At 32.9% G+C, this 25,813-nt stretch overlaps 1 protein-coding gene across 1 annotated transcript in view; it reads right to left on the minus strand.

The window, feature by feature from the left end:
• LOC127736687 (hemicentin-1-like) overlaps positions 1 to 24,113 on the minus strand; it is a 36,828-nt gene extending 12,715 nt beyond the window's left edge. Inside the window, exons 1-22 of the mRNA XM_052247270.1 lie at positions 23,923 to 24,113; positions 19,151 to 19,288; positions 16,763 to 17,041; positions 15,406 to 15,717; positions 12,894 to 13,175; positions 12,210 to 12,521; positions 11,537 to 11,839; positions 10,886 to 11,191; positions 10,216 to 10,521; positions 8,688 to 8,993; positions 8,123 to 8,422; positions 7,288 to 7,587; positions 6,010 to 6,318; positions 5,217 to 5,522; positions 4,585 to 4,887; positions 3,958 to 4,257; positions 3,363 to 3,668; positions 2,874 to 3,170; positions 2,087 to 2,383; positions 1,481 to 1,777; positions 960 to 1,265; positions 384 to 686 (exon numbers count right to left, since the gene is read on the minus strand). Of these exons, the coding sequence (XP_052103230.1) occupies positions 384 to 686; positions 960 to 1,265; positions 1,481 to 1,777; positions 2,087 to 2,383; positions 2,874 to 3,170; positions 3,363 to 3,668; positions 3,958 to 4,257; positions 4,585 to 4,887; positions 5,217 to 5,522; positions 6,010 to 6,318; positions 7,288 to 7,587; positions 8,123 to 8,422; positions 8,688 to 8,993; positions 10,216 to 10,521; positions 10,886 to 11,191; positions 11,537 to 11,839; positions 12,210 to 12,521; positions 12,894 to 13,175; positions 15,406 to 15,717; positions 16,763 to 17,041; positions 19,151 to 19,232 (6,112 nt within the window). The 5' untranslated portion in view covers positions 19,233 to 19,288; positions 23,923 to 24,113. The remainder of the gene's footprint in view (positions 1 to 383; positions 687 to 959; positions 1,266 to 1,480; positions 1,778 to 2,086; positions 2,384 to 2,873; positions 3,171 to 3,362; positions 3,669 to 3,957; positions 4,258 to 4,584; positions 4,888 to 5,216; positions 5,523 to 6,009; positions 6,319 to 7,287; positions 7,588 to 8,122; positions 8,423 to 8,687; positions 8,994 to 10,215; positions 10,522 to 10,885; positions 11,192 to 11,536; positions 11,840 to 12,209; positions 12,522 to 12,893; positions 13,176 to 15,405; positions 15,718 to 16,762; positions 17,042 to 19,150; positions 19,289 to 23,922) is intronic.
• Between the last annotated feature and the right edge of the window lie 1,700 nt (positions 24,114 to 25,813).

Consider the following 25,813-nt stretch of genomic DNA (forward strand, 5'->3'; position numbering starts at 1 on the left):
AATCTGATGGAGAACTTCTGGATTTCAATGTGAGAAATTCAAAAATGATAAAAGAATAGCTTTCTAATGTTTCAAGTTAATTTTTGTTTTGTTATTTCAAACCTTTTCATAAATATCCTTTTCCAAGAAGCTTTACTACCGTAAAACATATTTGATTGGCGGTTTTTATCGAAATTGTCCAAGACATTTCTGATACAAACATTTGATGTAGACTTACTTGAGCACTTACAGTTGTATTTGTTCTATAATTTACATTTCGAGAGAGCTTGCCCAGGGGACACGCATATTTCCAAATCAGTTGTGGTGAACTGACACTTGAGAAAAGCCATTCGAAATAATCATTTGTAGATTAATATGGAAGGGGGAAATATTCAGTTACTTACTTCCTTGAACGTTTAAGAAGGTCTGGGTACTAGTTCCTGTTCCGACGGAGTTTGTTGCTTGACAAGTATAGTATCCTTCATCGCTCTCAACAGAGTTAGAAATTGTCAAAGATGGCGTACTGACAGTAGCCCCTGAATATTTATTTGGGTTACTGGCAACGTTTATTGCAACGGGTACATTGTTTGTTATTCTATTCCATTGAACACTGGTGGCTGACGGAGTGGCAAATACAGTACATGTCAAAGTAATAGAATTTCCAAGGGCAATAGTGTATCCTTGTCCGACAGTCACTGAAGGTGCATCTAAAAAAGATTACACATTATTAAAGTATGAACACCTAACAAATGGAATAGCAAACAAATGAGTAGTATTGTGTTCAACCAACATGTATCACATTGTAATTTTAAAAGATCAATACATCAAATGATGTATTGTAGATATAATTGTTTTATCTCGTACAATACAAATACAACTTTATAAAAGCGAGAAGTCAACAGATTTTTAGTTGTTAATTGACGCAAATTAAAAACGTAAAGCGGCATTTGCGTATCATTGTAAGGTTTAGACACACTTACTGCCAACTACAGAAAGCTGAGTTTGTTGACTCTGTCCAGTTCCAACAGAATTTGTAGCGTAACATGTATAGGATCCTACGTCATTACTGTCAGCATTCAGAATAGTCAGAGATGGGGTTCCTGTTGAAGATCCAGAATATTTGTTCGAGTTAGTGTTAGAGTTGATATTTGTCTGTGCGCCATTTGTGATCTTTTGCCAGTACACATTTTGTACTGCAGGAGTTCCGGAAACAGTACATACCAACTGTACTGACTGCCCATAATTTACACTATATGATGACTGTGGTACAGTGACTGTTAATATACCTGAAAAGCGAAAACATTAGATAAGATCTTATATCACACTACTAGTGAACTAACAGATAACCTTGCTTAACGATTGCAGTTTTTATCAAATGTATAACCTGCCAACCTATTCAAATATACATGTAGAGAGGCACAGTTTTGAGCCAAATAATTTTTGTTTTTTAAAATTACAAACATAAGATCATAAGAAGCGATAAGAAAAAGATACAACTTACTTCCGGTAACGTCTAAATATGTTTGTGAACTTTGACCTGTGCCCACTGCATTTGCTGCGGTACATATGTAATATCCTTCATCTGTATCAACAGCGTTCGAAATGGTCAAAGAAGGTGTATTGGTACTTCCACCAGAATATCTACTGTTTGATCCTATATTAGTTTGCTGTCCGTTTACTATCTTATTCCATGTCACACTTGTATGAGATGGATTAGCTGTCACGGTGCACTGAAGTGTGACAGAGAGACCAATCTCCACTGAGTAATAGTTGGATAATATCTGTACGGAAGGAACAGCTGTAAAAAAATAGATTTTGTATAAGACATTTGATCTATACGGAGGGGACAGCTGTACAGAGTAAGATTGTAGATAAAACAATAATATTTACAGTTTTTCAAATTGTTTTTGGCTATTGAATTTTGTCAGAAAACCACCCCGGTCTTTCACATTGAGGACTTATCCAATTTAATAGGAGGTAGGAAGGGAACGAATATTTTGTGTTTATATCTGCATTTGTTGGGACAGTAAAATTGAATACATGTAATTATCTACATATTCATGCGTCATATTGATATCAGGCCTATTTTCTACTATGGTATACATACTTCCTTGTACATCGAGGTAGGTCTGAGAACTTTGTCCAGTTCCCACACTGTTAGTAGCAGAACAGATATAGAATGCTTCGTCCGTAATTCCAGTACCAGTGATAACCAAGTTTGGGGACGATACGGTACCACCCTGGTATCGCCCTGATATAACTACTGTTGACGGTATACCATTTTGTATTTTCTGCCACGATATACTTGTTTCTGTTGGTGTAGCAACAACATTGCACACAATGGTTGCTGTATTTCCGTAGTTTACTGAGTAGTAGTTCGACCCAATAGTCACTGTAGGGACACCTATAGAATAATAGTTTTATATTCAGTACATTTATTTTACATGCACCTGCAGCAGAAATATGAAAATTGTAGTTTTTTTATACATTGGTCACCCACGCTTTGGACAAAAGATTTCATTTTGATAAAATCAGGATTTTATTAAATAGTCAATGTGGTATTTCCTATGGGAAAAGGTGTGATGTTATTGTACATGTAATGCAAATCTGAATGAAATAGTTATTAAAGATAAGGTTAATTTTACAGAGATTTGTTTTTATGATTTTCAAATATCTCTTTTGATTTTCAAATCAATTTACTCGGATTACTAGAACTAGCATCATTTTCTTTGTAAAGGGAAAAGCTGACAATATGTTTGTGTGGTAAATAACTTATGTTTCATTTAAATGGAGGGGTTAATCATTTGTACAATAATCATTTAAAACTTTATGTACAATGTAATTTGTAAATAGTTTGATTTTAGTTTCTTTCTATTCTAGTACAGTCTACTTACTTCCAATGACATCCAAAAATGTTTGTGAACTTTGACCTGTTCCAACACTATTTGTCGCAAAACATATATAGTAGCCTTCATCATCAAGTATTGCATTAGATATTGTAAGAGTTGGACTGTTTACTGCAGCGCCGGAAAACCTCCCAGATATGGTAACCGTTGTTGTCACTCCATTTATAATTTTCTGCCACGTGACTGAGGTGTGAGTAGGATTGGCTTGTACATTGCACACCAGATTGATACTACTTCCAATGTTGACAGAGTAAACATTTTCTTGTACTGTTACTACGGGTATATCTGTAAAAAGTCATTTATTAAAATAGTTTGCTGTTAACTAATAATTCATTGCTAAATGGGCATGTGACTGGTTCTTAACGAATCAAATTAGTTAGATTATACAAAAAAATAATATTAAGCAAGAAACCATGGTTATAAAATGGAAATATGATTTGTTACTACTAAATACTTTCGTTCTGTAAAACAACTTACTTCCAATGACGTCGAGATAAGTCTGTTGGCTGTTACCAGTTCCAATGCTATTTGTAGCATAACATATATAGTTTCCTTCATCCGATGACTGAGCATTAGCAATGACCAGTGACGGACTAGAGACAGTAGAACCACTGTACCGTGAGTTGGAGGAGGTTGTATCAATACTTTGTTGTTGATTGTTAACAATACGTTGCCAGTATACATTGGTGGCAGTAGGGGAAGCCACAACAGTACAACCAAGAGTCACAGTCGCACCAATGTTAGTGTTGTAATTTGATAATGCTACAGTTACTGATGGTACATCTGAAAAAGTATGTTTTTACTTAAAGGATTTCTCACAAAATTATATCATTTGATGCTTCAGACATTTATTAACTATTATATCTTTTTTTTAACTTGAGCAAAAGCGAAGTGTATCATGAAATATTTAATTTTTTAGAAACTAAACCATTTTATATATATTTCGTTTTTAATTACAGTTCTTTGAATTTCAAAATCGTAATATAAACTCGTAACCCTAAAGTCAAGATAACTGTGACCTTGATGCTTTCAAATCTGCAACTGTTCATTTTTTTAACCACAATACACTTACTTCCTGTAACTGTCAAATAAGTCTGAGATGAAGTTCCGGTTCCGACAATGTTAGTTGCTGTACAGACATAGTAGCCATCATCACTCTGAGCAGCACTGTTGATAATTAGATTAGGACTGCTAACAGTTGGTGTGTTATATTTCCCAGCATTGGTAGAAAGGGAAGACTGTACACCATTTATAACTTTATACCACCGTACACTTGTGGCACTTGGGTTAGCGGAGATTGTACATACAAGTGTTGCTGTCTGTCCAAGTAGAACACTGTAACTGTTTGACTGAACAGTCACTACAGGTAAACCTGCAAAATAAATATGTGGTAAAAGAGCCATCATTGGGATATATGTTTATCAATTTCAGAACGCATTACAACAACACAGAATGTAATGAGATATTCTATTTGTATTAAGAAATAAATACCCATACAGTATATTTTACATATAGCAAAAAAAAAAAAAAAAAAAAAAAAAATCTTTATTGACATATAGTGTCTGTGAAAGTTTTCTGTAATTTATAATATATTTTTTTCCCTGAAATAATTACAAATGCATAGGCTTATCGATGGTTTATAATTGCATTACCACAAATTATAAACCTAAAGAGTAGAGTAAATATACTTTATACATACTTCCAGAAACATCTACATAAGTTTGTTGACTCTGTCCAGTTCCCACTGTATTTGTTGCATAACAAACATAAAATGTTTCATCATTTTGATCCACGTTACTGATTGTAAGAGATGGATTACTGACGGTAGAACCGCTATATTTGGCTGTGTTAGCTGTAGAAATGGTCACTGCCTGTCCGTTCTGGACTCTAGTCCAATAAACCTGTGTGTGGGTTGGAGTGGCACTAACAGTACACACTAGCTGGACAGACTGTCCATAATTCACAGGGTAATTAGTTTGTGCAACAGTCACAACTGGTATATCTATAGCAAAGGAAATAAAATAATCACTTTAAATGAAATATTTAATACGTAAGTGTTGTTTATAGATACATAAAAAGTCAAATAACATAAATACCGAACTCCAAGGGAAATTTAAAACGGAAAATCCTTTATAAAATTGCAAAATTAAAGCTCAAACACATCAAAATACATTTAACCTGATAAACAAATCCTTCTTAAAGACATTTTCTGTTAATCTTTCGAAAAATATAATGAAGCTAAGAACATGTATATAATATATTTATGCTTAATAAGAACTTAAAAGGGGAGCATTCCTATTTAATCGTTAACGCAAAATGTAATATACTTACTTCCAACAACATTAAGTGTGGTGGGATTGCTCTGTCCAGTACCAACATTATTTGTTGCATGACATCTATAAACGCCAGAGTCACTCTGAGTCGTACTGAGAATGATCAGTGAAGGTGAGTTTACAGAAGATCCTTGATATTTCTGGGTATTCGTCATTGAGATTGTCTGTGCTGCGTTGTTGCCGACTGTCACGGTCCAGTAGATATTTGACTCTGTGGGATTGGCTGACACAGTACAGGGAATTGTAATTTGACTACCAACATTTACACTGTACGCACTCTGGGGTATACTTACAGTGGGTATGTCTACAAAATATAATTATGTACATATCATACGGCTTTTGCACCAACATTGCTTCCTGTAAGAATGGTCCGTTAATTAGGTTTATAATGTATATAGTTGAAATAAACTATTACAAGGAAACCGTTCCATTGTCTGATAATCAGGACATTTGTTTGTTAACGGTATGCGTTCTACCCTTCATTCAATAGAATCTTTACTGGGTAGGCGGAGAGAATTGAACTACTGTACTTTTCTACAGATATTTAAAAGGCATGTATTCTATTTTTTAACACAATCAAAAAATTTATAAGCCCATCAGCTGTATTTTTCATGTATACGGTCATGTGTTGTATTCTGCTTTCACTCTGTCTATTTGGAAGGCATTTGAAGCTTTAGAACGTTAATGAAAGAACAATACTGTGTATTTAAACAATAGTTATATATGTTTTTGCGAATTAATAAAATTCATTTAGTTTGAAAATGTATAGAATAAGTAACAACATCACTTACTGCCAACAACATCCAAAAATGTCTGACTACTGGAGGCTGTTCCTGCTGAGTTTGTAGCAGAACAGATGTAATTCCCTTGATCCGCCTCTGTAGTACCAATGATAGTTAGAGATGGAGATTGTACTGTAGATCCACTGTACTTGTTAAAGTTATTTGTACTCATATCAACTGTTATTAGAACACCATTTACAAGCTTTTGCCAATAAACGTTAGTGGCTGATGGATTGGCAATAACTTGACAACCAAGGACTACAGTGCCTCCAAGATTCACGGAATAGGTGTTAGACAAAACTTGTACAGTTGGGACATCTGAAAAATCAGTAAATTTAATAATAATTGATTTTTGGCGACATTTTTAAACAAAACATATCTTGAATAATTGTGACTATAATAGTAGTTTTGGCTCCTTTTGTGTTCATTTCTTTTTAAGAGTCGCCGCGATATAGCCTTTTTGTGCTGATGCGGCGTAAAGCAATTAATAATCAATCAATCAACCTTTTTTTAGAAAAGTGTTGGTGTCAGATATTTGCCTGTTGAGTTTATTCACATATTGCCTACATATAGAGCTATTCAAAACTTTCAATATAATATTGATTAAATAGACATGACGCAATTTAATGCTGGTATTATTGTTTGACATGAAGCCGTTTGAAGCTTTCAATATTAATTCAATACATTAATGCAATTTAACGCTGGTCTTGTTTGATATAATGAGGAATTTATTTATAAATATATCTATGTCTGTTTAAATTGGTTAACTAGCATTGCTTGATTTATATCATCTTGTCTAATTCGTGAATATAGTGGCTAAATATAAAGAGAAAATGAATTGTAAAATTTAACAAACTGGAAAATCACACTAGAACCTTAGGTAAGGAATCGCCATTACAATATAAAAATGGGAAGATGTGGTATGATTGCCAAGGAGATAACTCTCCACAAGAGACCAAATGACATAGAAATTAACAATTATAGTTCACCGTACGGCCTTCAACAATGAGCAAAAACCATGCCGCTTAGTCAGCTATAAAAGGCCCCGAAATGACAAATGTAAAACAATTCAAACAATAAAACTAATGGCCTGATTTATGTACAAAACAATGAACGAAAAACAAATATGATATACAGCAACAAACAACAACCAGTGAATTGCAGGCTCCTGACTTGGGACAAGCACATACAGAATGTGGCGGGGTTAAACTAGTTTGCTGGTTCTTCAAAATAAATATCTATGTCAATGTTTACATAAATTCAACAACATTCTATTTAATAACTTACTTCCAATCACATCTAAAAATGTCTGTTGACTACTTCCAGTACCCACACTATTCTGTGCATAACATTGATAGTATCCTTCATCAGATAATTCCAAGGAAGTGATGGTTAGTGAGGGTGAACCTACAGTAGAACCTGTATACCGTACATTGTTCATATCTATACTTGTCATCTGTCCGTTTACCAGTTTTCTCCAGTAAACACTGGTTTCTGTTGGGTTAGCTTGTACTGTACATACCATTGTAACAGTTTGCCCGTAGCTACCAGAGTACTGATTCTGACCAACAGTAACTGTAGGAATATCTAAAAAGGACAAACATTTTGATTCTATAAATCTTTTCTAGTTACATAAAGATAAAATTTTCAAATGGTTTTTGAAAAAGAAGCAATATTGCCATTAAAAAACCTACACAAAACAAAAACAAAACAAAACAAAACTTAACAAAACAAAACAAACCAAAACAAAACCCAGTGATACCAGAAAATAACTATAAAAGTAGCAGCTATATAACTGGTGCTTATGAAAAGCCGTTTTACAATTTATTCTAACTTCAAGTTATCTAATAAACTTTATAAGATATCTCATATAGTTTATAAGATATCTTATATAGTTTATAAGACATCTTATATAGTTTATAAGATATTTCATATAATTTATAAGATATCTCATATAATTTTCTTTATAAGATATCTTATATATTATATGAGATATCTTACATATTTTATGAGATATCTTGAAGTTAGAATAAATAGTAATACGGCTTGCCATAGGTGCTCTTCATTCCAACAACAATTTACAATGTGTGAGTAAAAATTTTAGCGGTACAAAAAAACTTACTTCCTGTGACGTCTAAGAATGTCTGCTGACTGGTTCCGGTACCGACACTATTGGTAGCAGTACAGATATAATTTCCTTCGTCACCAGATACAGCATTACTGATGGTGAGAGATGGTGTACTGACAGTGCTACCAAATATTCTGGATCCATCAACTGTGACTGTAGTCAGTACCCCGTTAACGATTCTTTGCCACGTGACTGAGGTGTGAGCTGGGTTGGCGGATACTGAACATTGTAATGTTACTGTACCGCTAAGCGATACCGAATAGCTGTTGGAGGATAAAGTAACCACGGGAATATCTGTTGAGTAAAAACATAGAATGTCTCTTTAGAAAAATGATTTAGACTGCAAAAACTATTGTATTCTTCAAATATTTGTGGAATATAATGATAAAATACTAATATTGATATAAAAAGTATGGACATTGTCGCCAATAAAACTCTTAAGACAGTTCTGTTGGGCTTAATTCAAACTTATTTGTAATACAAAATGTATATATAAAACTGAAACATTGATCTAAGACACAAAGAAATATACTGTTTCATTAATGCATTAGTAACTTACCTCCAGTAACATCTAGGAACGTCTGTGTACTTTGTCCCGTACCAACACTATTGGAAGCAAAACAAACATAATTTGCTTCATCGTTAAGATCAACGTTATTTATTTGTAGAGACGGGTTACCGACTGTGGAACCACTGTACTTGTTGTTACTGTTAACTACATTTATATCTGTTGTAACGCCATTCTTTATCTTTCGCCAGTAAACTGTTGTATGAGCTGGATTTGCTGTGACTGAACATACCAGGACAGCAGAATTACCATAGTTGACATTATAGTTCTGCTGTTGTATAGTAACAGTTGGTGTATCTGCAATTAGTCAATTTATTCATTACTATTCTTAGGTTTTTTTGGATCTTTCCTACGATCGATCAGCAATAAACAAAGTTTTCTAAGTAGGGCAATTTTGCTATGAAATACTGGAAAACACAGTATTTCGGTGAATATCTATAACTCTGTTTTAAAAGGTGTACATGAAAATAATAGTATGGTAAAAACAATCATTCAAAAATAATACTCATTTTGTTTAAATTACCTATATTAAATTAATTTTCATTCAAGTGGAGTTTTATAGGTCCCACCGATATTTGTTCTAGATTAACTTTCATGAGAAACGTTAATTTTAATCTGGATTTAAATGTTATCAGAAATATAATTTAACGTTAGTGTTTAAATTAGTTATTAAAACTTTAATCCAGAAAATATATTTAAAAATGTAAACGTGCATTCCTATACAAATAAATAGCAATGCAATGTGATATATGGTTAAGGTTTTATTTTCAAAACTCATTGACCAAGGAAAACTAAATATTTTAAACTAGATACGGATAATAAGAAAGAAAGAACAACTTTTTATCTTATATTCGTATTAAAAATTCTGTAATTACAGTTGTTTTGGTATTTATTTACAAGAATAAGAATACAAATATTATAGTTGGTTTCAAAAGGTGTATATGAATGCATTAAAATTATGATATTCAAAATAAATTCTAATACGACATATAATGCTTTGAAATTTTTATCTTTTATTGTACTCAAGAATACAAGAACGTGATAAGAAGAATGGTTAATAAGTGGACTAATATCGAATTCAAGTTGACCAGCAATCAAGATTCATTTCTTACCAAAAACTCTTTTTCAGTTTAAAAAAATATCAAATTTTCAGAAAAAAAACCACCTTACAGACCAGAAAAAATCTACATTCATTTCATAAGCTGAAGTAAAAAAGGCAAACTGTTATACTTACCGCCGACAACATCTAATGAAATGGATGTACATTGTCCAGGTAAACTGGTATACTTACTGCCGACAACATCTAATGAAGTGGATGTACTCTGTCCAGGTAAACTGGTATACTTACTGCCGACAACATCTAATGAAATGGATGTACTCTGTCCAGGTAAACTGGTATACTTACTGCCGACAACATCTAATGAAGTGGATGTACTCTGTCCAGGTAAACTGGTATACTTACTGCCGACAACATCTAATGAAGTGGATGTACTCTGTCCAGGTAAACTGGTATACTTACTGCCGACAACATCTAATGAGGTGGATGTACTCTGTCCAGTTCCCACATTGTTTGTAGCGTAGCAGGTATAGCTAGCTTCGTCACTTGATACAGCATTGTTGATAGTCAGGGATGGATTAGAAACCGTGGAACCGGAGTATTTCCCGCCACTATTGGTGACGTCGATATCTGTTGTTGTTCCACCTACAGTCTTCCGCCAGTTAACTAGGAAGTGGGCAGGATTCGAAACAACTGAACATCCAAGTGTGATTGAACCAGCAATATTAACTTGGTAGCTTGGAAAGCTAACCCTTACTGTTGGGACCGCTAAAAAAGGAATGTGTACAACGATGTAAATGGTTACCATTTATACAAAAAATACAACTACAACTACAACATACAAATTATATTACTAAAAACAACATGAAGAATACATTATGATCAATAACACCATTAGACCATATACTTTGTATTTGCATCAGATATATTGTATGTTTTTTGTTTTTCTCTTTGATTTGTTTTAATTACCAAGCTGCATGTACAGCGCCTAAAGGTAATTCATATTTTCTATATAGGGTGCTTTATAAATTTTCATCATCATCATTATTATATTGACTTCACTTCAAAAGGAGAAATGATTGAAAGTACCAGTTCTAGCAAAGCACACGGTGAAAATATATAGTTATCTTACCTCCTTGTACATCAAGTGATGCCTGTTGACTTGAACCAGTTCCTATAGAATTGGTGGCGAAACACTGGTAGTTTCCTGCGTCACTTATGTCAGCATTGAGTATAGTTAAAGATGGTGTTACGGTAGTAGATCCGCCATATTTACTAGGATTGGATGAGGGCCCTATATTGGTTGTCTGACCGTTCACATCACGGGTCCAATACACACTAGTAACAGCAGGGTTGGCGGTAACAGTACATCCTATTGTTATGGAATTGCCCACTTGAACTTGGAAATTCGATCCTCCAATTGTCACAGTGGGGACGCCTGTTATATATGAGAATGGTTGTAAATAACTTACTATAAGAATTGGATGGATCTTAAATAAGAAATGTTAAAAAGATAGAAAATCAGTCTTTCTATTCTTAACAACCATTTGACGTTGTATCGTTTTTTTTATTCATTTTAAAATTGAAGAAGATAAAGTTACTAGTATACAAAATTGAAGAAGATAAAGTTACTAGTATACAAAATTGTTCGTAGATAAATCAACTAAAACATTTATACATAAAGGAAAAACAAATTGTTATAATATGTGATTAAATCTATGATTAATGTGATTAAATCTATGATTAATATGATAAACACACATTAACTTATAGTTGTGCATACCTCCAGTAACGTCTAGGAACGTATTTTGACTGTTTGATGTTCCAATATTATTTGAAGCATAGCACACGTATGTTCCTTCATCTGAACTCTGTGTGTTGGTTATTGTCAATGATGGACTTGAGGTGGTACCTCCAGAATACCTACTGTTACCATTTATATCTACGTTAGTTTGAACACCATTGACCACCTTTCTCCAGAATACGTTATTCTGAGTAGGTGTTCCGGTAACAGTGCAGGGTATGGTTACCTGTTGACCAGTCAAAACACTGTAGGATGATTGTGGAATGGTTACAGTAAGTAAGTCTGAAAAATATCATTTTTATTAACATACTTCCAAAACTGTGAGGTATATATATTTTAGAGACTATGAATAAAAAAGAAATAGCTATAAATAGTCGGTATGCCTTTTATTATTGATATTTTTTGAATGAATTTACTTGTTAATGTGAAACATTTACTCTTGTTCATGTGAAACATTTACTCTTAAACCTTTTAAGTGAAATATTGATTTTCTTCGGACATGTTTCACTTAAAAGTCACACATAAGTATTTTTGTCTTTTCAAAATAATTACTTATTAAGAATGTTCCCAGTATTAAAGATTTTTTAATTATTGTGCATTCAATTTCCAAGAAAATATAGCTCTACCCCTCTATTGCCTCTTTAACACTTACTTCCTGTGACGCTGAGTGAGGTTGCACTACTACTTCCGGTTCCAATAGTGTTTGTAGCTGAGCATGTATAGGTACCGACATCTGTAGATGCCAGATTCAATATGGTTAGAGACGGCGTGGTAGTTGTTATTCCGCTATATTTTGCCGTATTGCTAAATCGAGTAATTATATTGGTAGATGCACCGTTATTAAAGATCCACGACACAGACTGAAGAGTGCTATCTGGTGAGGAGACTGTACATTGTAAAGTAACAGACTGTCCCGTGGTTCCTGAGTAGGTAGACTGGGAAACTGTTACTACTGGTAAGGATCCTGTAATGAATATATATAACATACAATATTAATAAAATGAAGGAAAGGAAAGCAAATGTTCAGGGTTTATTTTTTCTTAGAATATTAAAATTAAATCCAGTTTATTAATATCTAATATACAATACTAATAATATATAAAGGAAATGAAAAAATATTAAGGGTACATTTTTTATCAGCAATATTAATAACGAGCTTTTGGAGATCACAATAAGAAAACTATATCAGTTTATCCTAACGTTTACATGATATATACGTGTGTGTGTCTATTTTTCAGTAAAGCAATTTATGTGAAAAATGATTACATTGGCGTCTGCAATTTCGTAACTAAAAGATAAATAAGACTAACATTATTAATTAGAAATAAAGAATTACCTAGAACTGTTAACGTGATGGTATTGGAGTTGGCTGTGACTACTCCATTGGTTGCCTGGCAGTAATATGAACCCGCGTCAGATAAAGCCACATTGGAAACAGTCAATGATGGGTTGATGGTGTTACCATTAGAATATTTAGAAGAAGAAGCAATGTTAATAACTTGGTTGTTAAAGTACCACGTGATAGATGTTGCTGTTCCAGTAATTACACAGTTCATAACAACAAGGGTACCAACATTCTGCTGATACTGTGTCTGAGGAGCACTCACTGATAAAGGGTCTGAAAAAAAAACAAACAAAAAGACATTACAACAGTGTTTTTCAGCATTTACTGATAACGGGTCTAACATTCCCACCATTTTTATTTAAAAATAAAACCACATATGAAATATATTGATTGACTGATTATTGCTTTACGCCACATCAGCGTTTCAGGCTATATCTTGGCGAGTGAAAACAATATATCAATTGATAGATTATTGCTTTACGTCACATCAGCGTTTAAGGCTATATCTTGGCGAGTGAAAAAATATATCAATTGATAGATTATTGCTTTACGTCACATCAGCGTTTAAGGCTATATCATGGCGAGTGAAAACAATATATCAATTTACCATTTTATCAGCCAGTGCCTGTATCATTTATGGAAGACCTTGGTTGACTTTTTTCTGTGTGCAAATAAATCCATTATATACACTACCATTCAAGTTTCATCTGTGATACATTAAAGGTAACACTAAGCAGTCCTGGCAAAATACATCGAAGGAAGAGAATACTGTTTTTCAGTTTTGTACACGCTCAATTTTATGAGAAAAAAATACTAAAGAGTTCTAAGAAATAGAAAAAAAATACTGCAATGTCAAATTTTAAACTTATAACAGTTTCTTGATTATCGATCAAAATGAATTGCTACCTGTTCAACCAATGTATCATGCAACGAAAAGTATCTCACAAAAGTCAACTGTTCGGTGATATAAGTACCAATGATTCATACGGTTTATAGGCCAGGAACAAAGTGGTTTATAGACCACAGGAACAATGTGGTTTATAGGCCAGGAACAATGTGGTTTATAGACCAGGAACAATGTGGTTTATAGGCCAGGAACAATGTGGTTTATAGACCAGGAACAATGTGGTTTATAGGCCAGGAACAATGTGGTTTTGAACCAGGAACAATGTGGTTTATAGACCAGGAACAATATGGTTTATAGACCACAGGAACAATGTGGTTTATAGACCAGGAACAATGTGGTTTATAGGGCAGGAACAATGTGGTTTATAGGCCAGGTACAATGTGGTTTATAAGCCAGGAACAATGTGGTTTATACGTCAGGAACAATGTGGTTTATAGGTCAGGAAAAATGTGGTTTATAGGCCAGAAACAATGTGGTTTATAGGCCAGGAACAATGTGGTTTATAGGCCAGGAACAATGATGTGGTTTATAGGCCAGGAACAATGTGGTTTATAGGTCAGGAACAATGTTGTTTATAGGCCAGGAACAATGTGGTTTATTGTGGTTTATAGGCCAGGAACCATGTGGTTTATAGACCAGGAACAATGTGGTTTATAGGCCAGGAACAGGAACAATGTGGTTTATAGGCCAGGAACAATGTGGTTTATAGGCCAGGAACAATGTGGTTTATAGGTCAGGAACAATGTTGTTTATAGGCCAGGAACAATGTGGTTTATAGACCAGGAACAATGTGGTTTATAGGCCAGGAACAGGAACAATGTGGTTTATAGGCCAGGAACAATGTGGTTTATTGTGGTTTATAGACTAGGAATAATGTGGTTTATAGACCAGGAACAATGTGGTTTATAGGGCAGGAACAATGTGGTTTATAGGCCAGGTACAATGTGGTTTATAGGCCAGGAACAATGTGGTTTATACGTCAGGAACAATGTGGTTTATAGGTCAGGAAAAATGTGGTTTATAGGCCAGAAACAATGTGGTTTATAGACCAGGAACAATGTGGTTTATAGGCCAGGAACAATGTGGTTTATAGGTCAGGAACAATGTTGTTTATAGGCCAGGAACAATGTGGTTTATTGTGGTTTATAGGCCAGGAACAATGTGGTTTATAGACCAGGAACAATGTGGTTTATAGGCCAGGAACAATGTGGTTTATAGGCCAGGAACAATGTGGTTTATAGGCCAGGAACAATGTGGTTTATTGTGGTTTATAGACCAGGAATAATGTGGTTTATAGATCAGGAACAATGTAGTTTATAGGCCAGGAACAATGTGGTTTATAGGCCAGGAATAATGTGGTTTATAGGCCAGGAACAATGTGGTTTATAGGCCAGGAACAATGTGGTTTATAGGTCAGGAACACTGTGGTTTATAGGCCAGGCACAATGTGGTTTACAGGCCAGGAACAATGTGGAATGTCAAAAAAAGGAGAGAGAAAGCAATGTGAAATAATAGTTGTGAATAAACATATCATGTTCATACACTACACAGTTGTTTGCATGAGATCTAAAAATATAAATATGTAAACAAGCATACCATTAACTGTTAACTGAAGACTGACAGTCTGGAGGTTATTACCACGTGTCTCTGGATGTTGTACATCACAGTATAATGTCTGACCATTGTTACTGATACTTGGTGCCCACGATAGTGCGGAGGTAACAGTATAGGTGTTATCTGACTGCAGTACGGATGATTGTGTGATACCAGTATTAAACTGACTGTTACCAATCCTCATAGTCAGTGTTGGTGAGGGGTTCCCTCCCGTGCTTATACACGTCCATACGTAGGTAGAACCAGGTGATAGATTTAGTTGAGATCCAGTCAATGTTGGTTGATTTGGTTCGGCTGTAAAATATAAATAATGGCATTTGCAATATCTTGTAAGTATTTCAAAACATCACATATCGTCATTTTTTTCTATTATGGAAACACACACAGTATGAAAGCATCAAGTTCGTGCATATATCTATTTTCTTAAAAGCGCTTTGTAGGTATCATACAAGCTGTATTTGCTTTCGGAATAAAAAAGTATATTATTGTGATAATCAGCAGAGGTGAAATGTTGAAGCTGTAGTTATATGAAACAGCAATTTGAACTGCGTGTTGAAACAGAATTCCAAGAAAGACTTAAAAGATAACAAAAAATGTTGCTTTTATTTGTTCGATTCATTCTAAATATTTTTGTTGAATGTTTTGTAGATATATGGTAAAAGTTTAAATGTTCAGTGTGATATTTTAGTGAAAGAAAACAAGCTCAAAAGAGATCCTGTTTTTTTATTGTTCTTAATAATTAGATAAAATTTTATTTTGGTTATTTTTTTCTTCACCCGTGGTACAAAATTTGGTGCAATATAGAATAATTATATGTAATACTTGAATATTGCATTTTAATTCATCCTGGAAAAATTAAATTGTCTAATCAAATTATTTATACCTAGAATAGTTTTGTTTTATGAAGACACTATTTTATCATACACTAGTTATATGTATCCATTACAAAAAATAGCTATACACTTAGAAAAGATTTGTCCAGTTCTGCATATGTTAATTAACCTAGAACGAATGGCAAAATATAGCTTTTGAAGTGTTTTACGGACGTTAAATGTTAACCCCAGATCAGCCCGGCCTGATGTCACGTGATTTGGTTGATATTGGGTTATAAGCCCGGGTGTGTCCGTACATCGGAAATACACAGTAAACAGATTGATATATCTACATATATCGATCCAGTTATCATATCTCGATCAATATCAGAACCTCGGCTAGCACCTCGTTTTGATATGGAAGTCAAGGGGTAATAACAGGCCAAAATTGAAAAGACCATGTTTAAATCTGCATTTAATTAATCGTGAATAAGATGTTGTTTATACTTCAAGAAAGGAATACATACTGTAGACTTGGAAGAACCATGTTGAAGTCAGTTTGTTCTGTAATACATTATTATCAACCTGACATTCAAAAACAGCCAGGTTGTGACTTGTATCAGCAACAAAGGTGTATGTGTTTGTTGTTACTCCATTAGTGGTGGTCTGGGTATCATCTACCAGTTGGCTGTTTCGGTACCAATATACTGTTGGTACGGGGTTACCACCAGATGATGTACACGTCAACGCTATAGAATTACCCTCAACTATAAACGTCGGGCCAGTGATAACTGGAGATCCGGGAGCTACAAAATATACAATACATATATAAGTGTATTTAATGAAACGAGGGAGAAATTCACAAAATTAAGTCTCATATTTTCGAAAACATCTAGAGTATATATTTTTTTTCTTTTCAACGTATTTATATACAAATTGTAGCTAACAATTCGACAATTGTGGTTACTAAAATCTTCTTGACAATTGTGGTTACTTAAATCTTCTTGACACATGAAATTGCACATTCTATCTGAACTTAAAATAAAACTATAAAAAGGGAGATGTGGTATGCTTGCCAATGAGACAACTATCCAAGAGTCCAAATAACGTTGAAGAATCTTTCAATTATTCCATCAGCAAGTGTAAATCATCATTTCAAATTCGCTGTCACAATGGAAATTCGTCGGTCTGTCAGAAAAACTAGGTGTAAAAAGATAAGATGCTGTTTTGCGATTCATCCAACTTTAGAAGAATTATTTTTATCAGATTTACTATTCAATCGCATTTATATATACACAAATTCAAATGCAGTTTCAAGAGTTTTTTTTATAAATATGTTGTGTTTTGGTTATTAACATGATTGATAATAAGTGTTTGAATAACAGCAATTGTTTCACTTTGCTGAATATATAAATAATGAATTTGGTAATATTCCAATGACATATAGACTTAGAAACGGGAATTGCTTGGTTGTTTTAAAGAAAATAACTTAATTTTCACTTACTCTTGAGATATAAAATATTCGATATATATATAGATGTTATTTCTTTTTGTATCATTCGGTTTTACACGTAATTGTGACGGAAATGACAAGTCATAAGAAAAATGAAAAAAAAAAAACTGGTGTCTCAAACAAAAAACGACAGCTTGACTCCATGTGAAATGTTTTTTTTTATACATCAAAATTCACGTGCAAAGTAGTGACCATTACACAAACATTAAAACACATATTGCATTTCCAATTCGGAGCCCTTGTGGTCATACAGCTGATATATAAAAAAGATAGAATGACCCGAAAAAGATAGCAATAAGATAAACTGTGTTCTGACACATGACATTACAAGAACAATTATATTGAGGAATATAAGTACAGTTCAAGTTCTTGGTATGATGTCAATGGACAAATGTTGAACAATAACTTACTAACACACGACAATATCAGTAATCTATTTATTAGTACAATATCTATGTATATGCTTATAGCAAAAACGTTAAAGAAGCATCTAAAGCAAAGGAGAGTCAGGATAGCATGATATAAAGGTAAGACCATCGGTAACCTCTTGTATGTCCTAGTTAGCAACCCCATGTTACCGGTTTGTTTTGGCTATCCATTCCCCATGTTCCCTTGTCTATCATGGATATCAACTCCCCTGTTCACGGTATATCCTGGCTATCCATTCCCCTGTCCCTTTACCTATCTTGGCTATAAATTCCCCTTCCTCCGGTCTATCTTGCCTATCAGAAAATGGATAGACACGGTAGACCAGCGATGAGTATACCCCTGTTCACGGTATATCCTGGCTATCTATTCCCCTGTCCCTTTGCCTATCTTGGCTATAAATTCCCATATCTCCGGTCTATTTTGCCTATCAGAGGATGTATAGACACGATAGACCGAGGATAGATATACCGCTGTACCCGGTTTACGATCTATCCTGGCCCTTAGTGTATATGCAAACACAAAACAAGCAAGTGAAAATATATTTACCATTGTTTGCTAGATAAATAAATAGCATAAATAGAAATAAAGAGTTGTAATAAAATTCTTATAAAGCCGGGTTATTGTTTTTTATATATATAACATGGCGAACATAAAAATACTCAGATGTAAAAAAGTAAGAGAAAATAAAAAAAGCCATTTTAATAGAATCTAAAATATAATTGTACTCAACAAAACGCATCGTTCTTTGTTAAACTCTTTTTTCATCAAGCGCTCTAATTCTTATATTATATTGTATACTCTGAAGCTTATCTTTACATCATTTAATAGTAATATCACTTAAAATGGAAAAAAGCTATGTTTCACATGTAACAGTCCAATATTATGATTATATATATGCATATAAGCATTCCTGTGGTTAGAGAGATACAGATGTTTTCTATTTACTGGCTTTTTATGTTTGATGAAAACTTACATTGACCAAAAGATATTGCTGTGAGGGATAAGAGCACCAATATACATAGAACACATCGATTACTGGTCCTCAGACGTATCATCTTTCTCACCAAATGGTGACGAGCACCTTGTACTTTATAATGTCCTCTGTTGGATGCTGAAAAGAGAAAAAAACCAAGACATTATTTTGAGAGCTTAAAATCAGAGGTATTGACAAGAATAATCAAAACTATTAACAGTGTAGTGTTTAAAGTTTTTGTCGTTTCTGATACAGGTAATATTGCATTTAACAGACTTTTCCGGTAAATATTTTATATTTTTTGTCTTTCAAAATTTTGCAATTCAGTTGATCGACGTAAGAAATGGGTGGTGAAAGGACTGAGAACTTTAGGTTGCCGCGCAAATTCCGGTACTCCTTGGTGTTTTTTTTTATGTTGATGTCAGCCATATTCGTAGTTTGTATTTGATTAACTCTTATTTTATACAGCTTGTCGTGACAATATTAGGTCTGGTTTTTTTTGTGTGTTTGTGTGGTTTATTATTTGTCTAGTTTATGATTACCCAATACTTTATCTAGTCATATTCAGTATAATATATTTTTATACATTTGACTGTATTTTTGTTTGAATGTTTGCTTAAAGTGTGTGTGTGTGTGTGTATGTGTCGTAGCAAAAATGTCACAGTTGATATAACCTTACTTATTTTACTAATCCGTTAATACAAAACTAATCCGTCGCTTATGTAATAGATTGGAAAACTATTTGTATTGTGTACACGAAACGATTAAATTGACCCTAGATATTTATACTTTTGTAAGTCTCCAGAATTATAAGATTTCAGTGAAATAATCTTTAATTTGTTACAACTATTAATAAAAGTATAGTAGGCTCAATTCGGTTACTATTTTATAATTATCAATTCGTTTAATTTTTGCTTTATACCTAAATATCATACCACTGACTTCTCCACCTTCCCTAATTAATATAAATTCAATTGATCACCAGCATGAGTAAAGTCCTTAACACATACCTTTAACACTAAAGATAATATTTTCCCCGTAACTATGTATATAAATGAGTTGGTCAATGTTTTCAACAGTATGCCCCCAATAATAGAATGGATGTATTGCTAACAGAATAAATATTGAACTTATTCAACTGGAAAGTCAATATAATTCAATACTGTCCTTGAAACCTTAACGGTATAATTTGTACAGTTTAATATACCATGGTTTATATTTCACCCATGGTGTGTGACTTTCACTTATGTAATTAGTTTTTCTTTGATCACTTTGTAATTACATATATTTCAATAAAATTTGACAAACTTTGCACTCTTTATGTGATCTTATTTATTGTATCTAGGTCTGGTGTTTTGTTCGTTAAGTAGCACTAGACATGTGATTTAATGCATTACATGTTAAGTAAGAATTATAAACTATGTGCACGTTCGTCCTGGACATACCTGTAATATTTGCCACCGGACACTAAGAAAACAACTATCAGACGTGCACGTGAGAGGCAAAGTAGGTCGGTAAAAGTCAGAAGGATACTCTGAATTGAATCAGAAGTTAAAATCTAACATTTTAACGAGATGAGCAGTCTTTAAAAACCTTGACACGTTAATTGATAAGTATGAATAAAAAGACATGTTGAGTATACGTCAATGAAACAGTAATTCAAAAAAAAAAAACATACACAAAAAACAAAAAGAACAAAAAAAAAAACCTTTTTAATATTTAATGCAATGTTACAGATATTCACATAACAAGTAGTCTTTCCCACCCCCAAATAGTCTTTATATGCTAAAATGGAGTTACGGGAGCACCAATTCACCAGCCAAGTTAAATACAGTTTTTTATGTTATGGTAAATGAAGAAAAAGTTGTCACTATTAAAATTTGGTTCCTTAAATACAATATATATCTTGTCAACGAACCAACTCAAATCTCAATCTTATGACACAACGACAGGAATTCAAGTAGCACGATTAATTTCCATACATATATGCCGTCATTTGGTCTCTGGTGGAGATTTGTCTCATCAGCAATCTTACCACATCTTTTTATTTTTGTATTATTTGTGTTCATATAAAAATAAGAAGATCTGGTATGATTGCCATTGAAACAACTCTCCATCAGATACCAAATTATATAGGAGTTAGCAACTATAGGTCACCGTAAACAATGAGTAAAACCCATACCGCACAGTCAGTTATAAAAGGCCCGAAATGACAAAAGTAAAACAATTCAAATGAGAAAATTAACGGTCTGGTTTATGTACAAAATATGTACGATAATAAAATATTCCTATCCGAATCTTAAAAATGGCATCAACTTCGGTAATTTTGATTCTCATGATGCATCACCAATTATCGAAATGGTGTAGAAAAAAAGAGAGAATTAGCACAAAACACTCTAGAGATCATTAATGTATATTCTCGAATACAAGTTTTTAGATGCAATAAAAACGCACTTATATTTACATGAAATTTGTACACTTACCTTTAGTGATTTCTATTTCCGAGGAATAATATAATGTCGTGTTGCTATGGCAATTGATTAAACAAATATCTGACCACTGTTACTTGTGGTCTTTTACAATTAACACCATTATGACTATCAAAATCAATAATGTACTTAGGTTTAGTCTGTTAGTTTAGATATAAATATAAATCTCGAAATTGACAATACCTAAAATTTCTCTTTCTACTCTGCTTTTCACATGTACTTCTATAAACTGAGTGTTGACGCACCTGTTATTGATTATATAATGGTGTAGAACACGTTTTACTGATTGATAATAAATTGACCACTAATGACATTCTTAATCAAGGGGTTAATTAATGAAAACGGCTTCACTATAATCAAATTTACCTGTAAATTTTGATTGGTAATTTGAATTTTTTCTAATTAATTGTATGTGTAACTATAACATGTACAAACATGCCATGGCAATCTAATATGACAATCTAACATGACAATCTAATCCATGGTAATGTTCTAATCACAAATGTTTAAAATAAGAACAATATTATAAAACACCTCAAAAAAGTCATAACGTTATGAATTTCAATTGATTATATAACGCTTTTCTTTTTTTCTTTGTAGAATTTTGATAATTATTGCTGGAGGAAACTTGACAACAGATTATGTAATGTTCTTTTGTTCAATCCAAACAATTATGATTATATTACGAGAATCAGACCTCAGAATAAAAAGGTCTATTTCACCCTCCCCAGCAAAACAGAAGGAACTGTTCATTGATGCAATGATTTTTACCTTTTTATATTCATTTTGTTTTCACTGTTTCTGCATCATTTCAGATAAATTGCAGATATTTCTAGTTTACTGTCGAAATTAACAGTTATATAAATATAATTTGAGGTTGCCATTTGTTTTATAAATGCGATGTCAGCATTATTTGGTATAGATCATATTATTGATAGCAGAACATTTGTCAAGTGTGACTAGCTTTTTATTACATTTTAAGTTGGTTTCTTTTCATTTATAAGTGTTTACACCTAAAATGTATGTAATATTTATTTTTAGAAAACTTTTTTTTAAATAATTTATTTTGAAAAAAACCCGATTATAATGACAGTGATACATGTATGTATAAGTTTGAACATGTCCAGAATAATATACCTTAATTCTATTAAATGTTCTATGGAAAAAGGTCATTGTTGTTTTCGGTGTCATCCCAACCATTTAAACACTTTACATTTTTGTACCACTTTAATACATACTATAAATAAGGCTTTTAAATTTTCTATTCAATTATTTTGTGTGGGTACATAACTTTAGTAATTCCAAAAACCAGTCTGGGGGAAATCTATCTTTAAAACTTGTAGGTTGTGTGTTTTTTAAACCCTATTTATTATTTAAAGCATGGTTACACATAACTATTATGATTCGAAAACTAATCTTTTTGAAAAAATAAAAAAAGTTCAAAATATTTAAGTTGCATTAAAAATATTTTCCGCATGATTAATGTACGTATTGTTTCTATAATTTTCACATATGCAGCTACGTGAGAAAAAAGGGAAGATACATATATACATAAAAAAATTCCACGATGATATAAATTTGAATAGTCAATATTTTTTATGAAAATCAGTATTTCAGAGTTTTTGCTGTTGTTTATATAGTGTGTTTTATTTCCGGTAGTTCAGTAACTTGTGATTTAAAGAGTCTAAAGCTACATTTAGAAAAATGGCCCAATATCCAAGTAATTACAAAAAGTCCAACATTCTGACACCAGTGAAAATTTCGGAAACTCGTACGATATTTCTACACTAGCTGTATAGGGAAAAACATCCAGGGCACTGATACCAAAGCATATACTCTCAGCGGTTTTTTTACCAGAAAGGTCGTTTTGATATAAAATAAGTGCTAATGCAAAAATATGCAAGTCATTTTCAAAACGAGACCATTTTAATTTTATTCGTGCAATACACAGATTGATGTTTCTTAGAATCTGATTGTAGTAATTGAACGATAATAAAATGTCCGCCATGCTTTAGTTACGGTCCGATAGTTTTTGAATGAGAAAGTATCCAATGGCAATACTGTAACATTTTTTTTGGTATTTTCAGAGGTATTTCTGTTTTCTTAATATTCCCCTACAATATTTGAATTCCTGTTCACGACCTCTGCAAACAGTAATATCTTCTTCTGTGTGTCAGAAGATATTGTGTTATAACTTATCATTGCACTTACATAAGAATATGAAATCGATACAGTTATTAGATCAAACACATATTGCAAATATTAAAATACTGTTTTACAAACCTTAGTATTATGGACACTTAAAATCCGTATCGAAAATAAAATAGTAAATTTTGACGATGTTTTACACCATTATTGAATCACAAATACTGCATATCTGGGATAAAAAATCTACATCCATTGACCGAGGTGTATTTCCAATGACTTGCTTCCAATCAAACCAAATTTAAATGTCCAACCGTCGTTACTATAGCGTGAACACAAGGCCAATCACACACTGAAATTAAAGTATTTATTTATATTATGTAAACACACAATGAAAAATTTTAAATACATGTTTATTTCATCACAATTATTGACCTTATTGCATTCATAAAAAATAGAATTAAATGAAGAAATGACAGTTAGCTCTCAATCTTTAAAATTATTAATTATTCATTCAATTTATGAACGTTTTACCGTTTGATAACTCGCACATAATTGCCCTCCGTATGATTGAAATAAATTATCTTTTAGAAAATTCATCTGAATAATGATGCGTTTTAAAACTTTAAGAGCACTGCCTTGATGGTACAGGGCTCCGATTTCGTTTGTTCTGTCAACAATTTTTGTAATTGCAAAAAATCCCAAAACGAGTTGTGCTTGATATTATGTATATGAGCACATTGTTTTTGAGGAAATTGAAATTTTCGTTTGAAAAGAAAACCTCTGAGATATATTTTTGTAAACGCAAAATCTCCAATAGTATGAGGAGGCTGGAACACAATGAATAGTGTTGTGCTTTATATGTAGACGTGCATATTGTGTTTCCTATGTAGACGTGCATATTGTGCTTCATATGTAGACGTGCATATTGTTCTTAATATATAGACGTACATGTTGCTTCATATTTAGACGTGCATATTGTGCTTCATATGTAGACGTACATATTGTGCTTCATATGTAGACGTGTATATTGTGCTTCACATGTAGATGTGTATATTGTGCTTCAAATGTAGACGTGCATATTGCGCTTCATATGTAGACGTGCAGATTGTGCTTCAAATGTAGATGTGCATCTTGTGTTATGTAGACGTGCATGTTGCGCTTCATATGTATATTTGCATATTGTGTTTTATATAAAGACGTGCAAATTGTGCTTTAGATGTAGACGTGCATATTGTGCTTCATATGTAGACGTGAAGATTGTGGTTTATTATGTAGACGTGAATATTGTGCCTCATATGTAGACGTGCATCTTGTGCTTATTATGTAGACGTGCACATTGTGCTTTAGATGTAGACGTGTATATTGTGCTTCAGACGTGCAAATTGTGCTTTATCATGTAGACGTGTATATTGTGCCTCATATGTAGACGTGCATCTTGTGCTTATTATGTAGACGTGCACATTGTGCTTTAGATGTAGACGTGCATCTTGTGCTTATTATGTAGACGTGCACATTGTGCTTTAGATGTAGACGTGCATATTGTGTTATAGGTATATAACCACTAATTCAGGCCCGGTCGGAAAGAACATTTTTAGAAATCATACCCTTTACAGTGAAAATTGGTCACATTTGTTGTCAGAAATCATGTAACATTATTTTTTTAATGTAACAATTATGTTAGTGTCAAATTACAGCCCTCAAATTGCTACAATAAGGTATTTTAGCCTTTTTTGGTCATTTAGCATGCACACAGTTAAGATTTTACCTGAAATTAAAATTTTTGCATTATCTAACACTGAAACCCATGAAACTTGTATATTATGACTAGTTTATAGTATAAATATTGCTTTTGGTCAAATTATCTAGTGAGTGTTCATGTTTTATTGGGTTTCTTAGTGAATTATTTATTTCAAGGAAAATTGGTGTATACTTATATTATATAGGAATTCCAAAATCTCACTGGAAATGCTTTTAATAACCATTTTAGCAAGTTGTCTAGCTTGGAGATATATAAATTGCTCTTATT

Source organism: Mytilus californianus, unplaced genomic scaffold (genome assembly GCF_021869535.1).
Source record: "Mytilus californianus isolate M0D057914Y unplaced genomic scaffold, xbMytCali1.0.p SCAF_1, whole genome shotgun sequence".
Taxonomy (NCBI): Eukaryota; Metazoa; Mollusca; class Bivalvia; order Mytilida; family Mytilidae; genus Mytilus; species Mytilus californianus.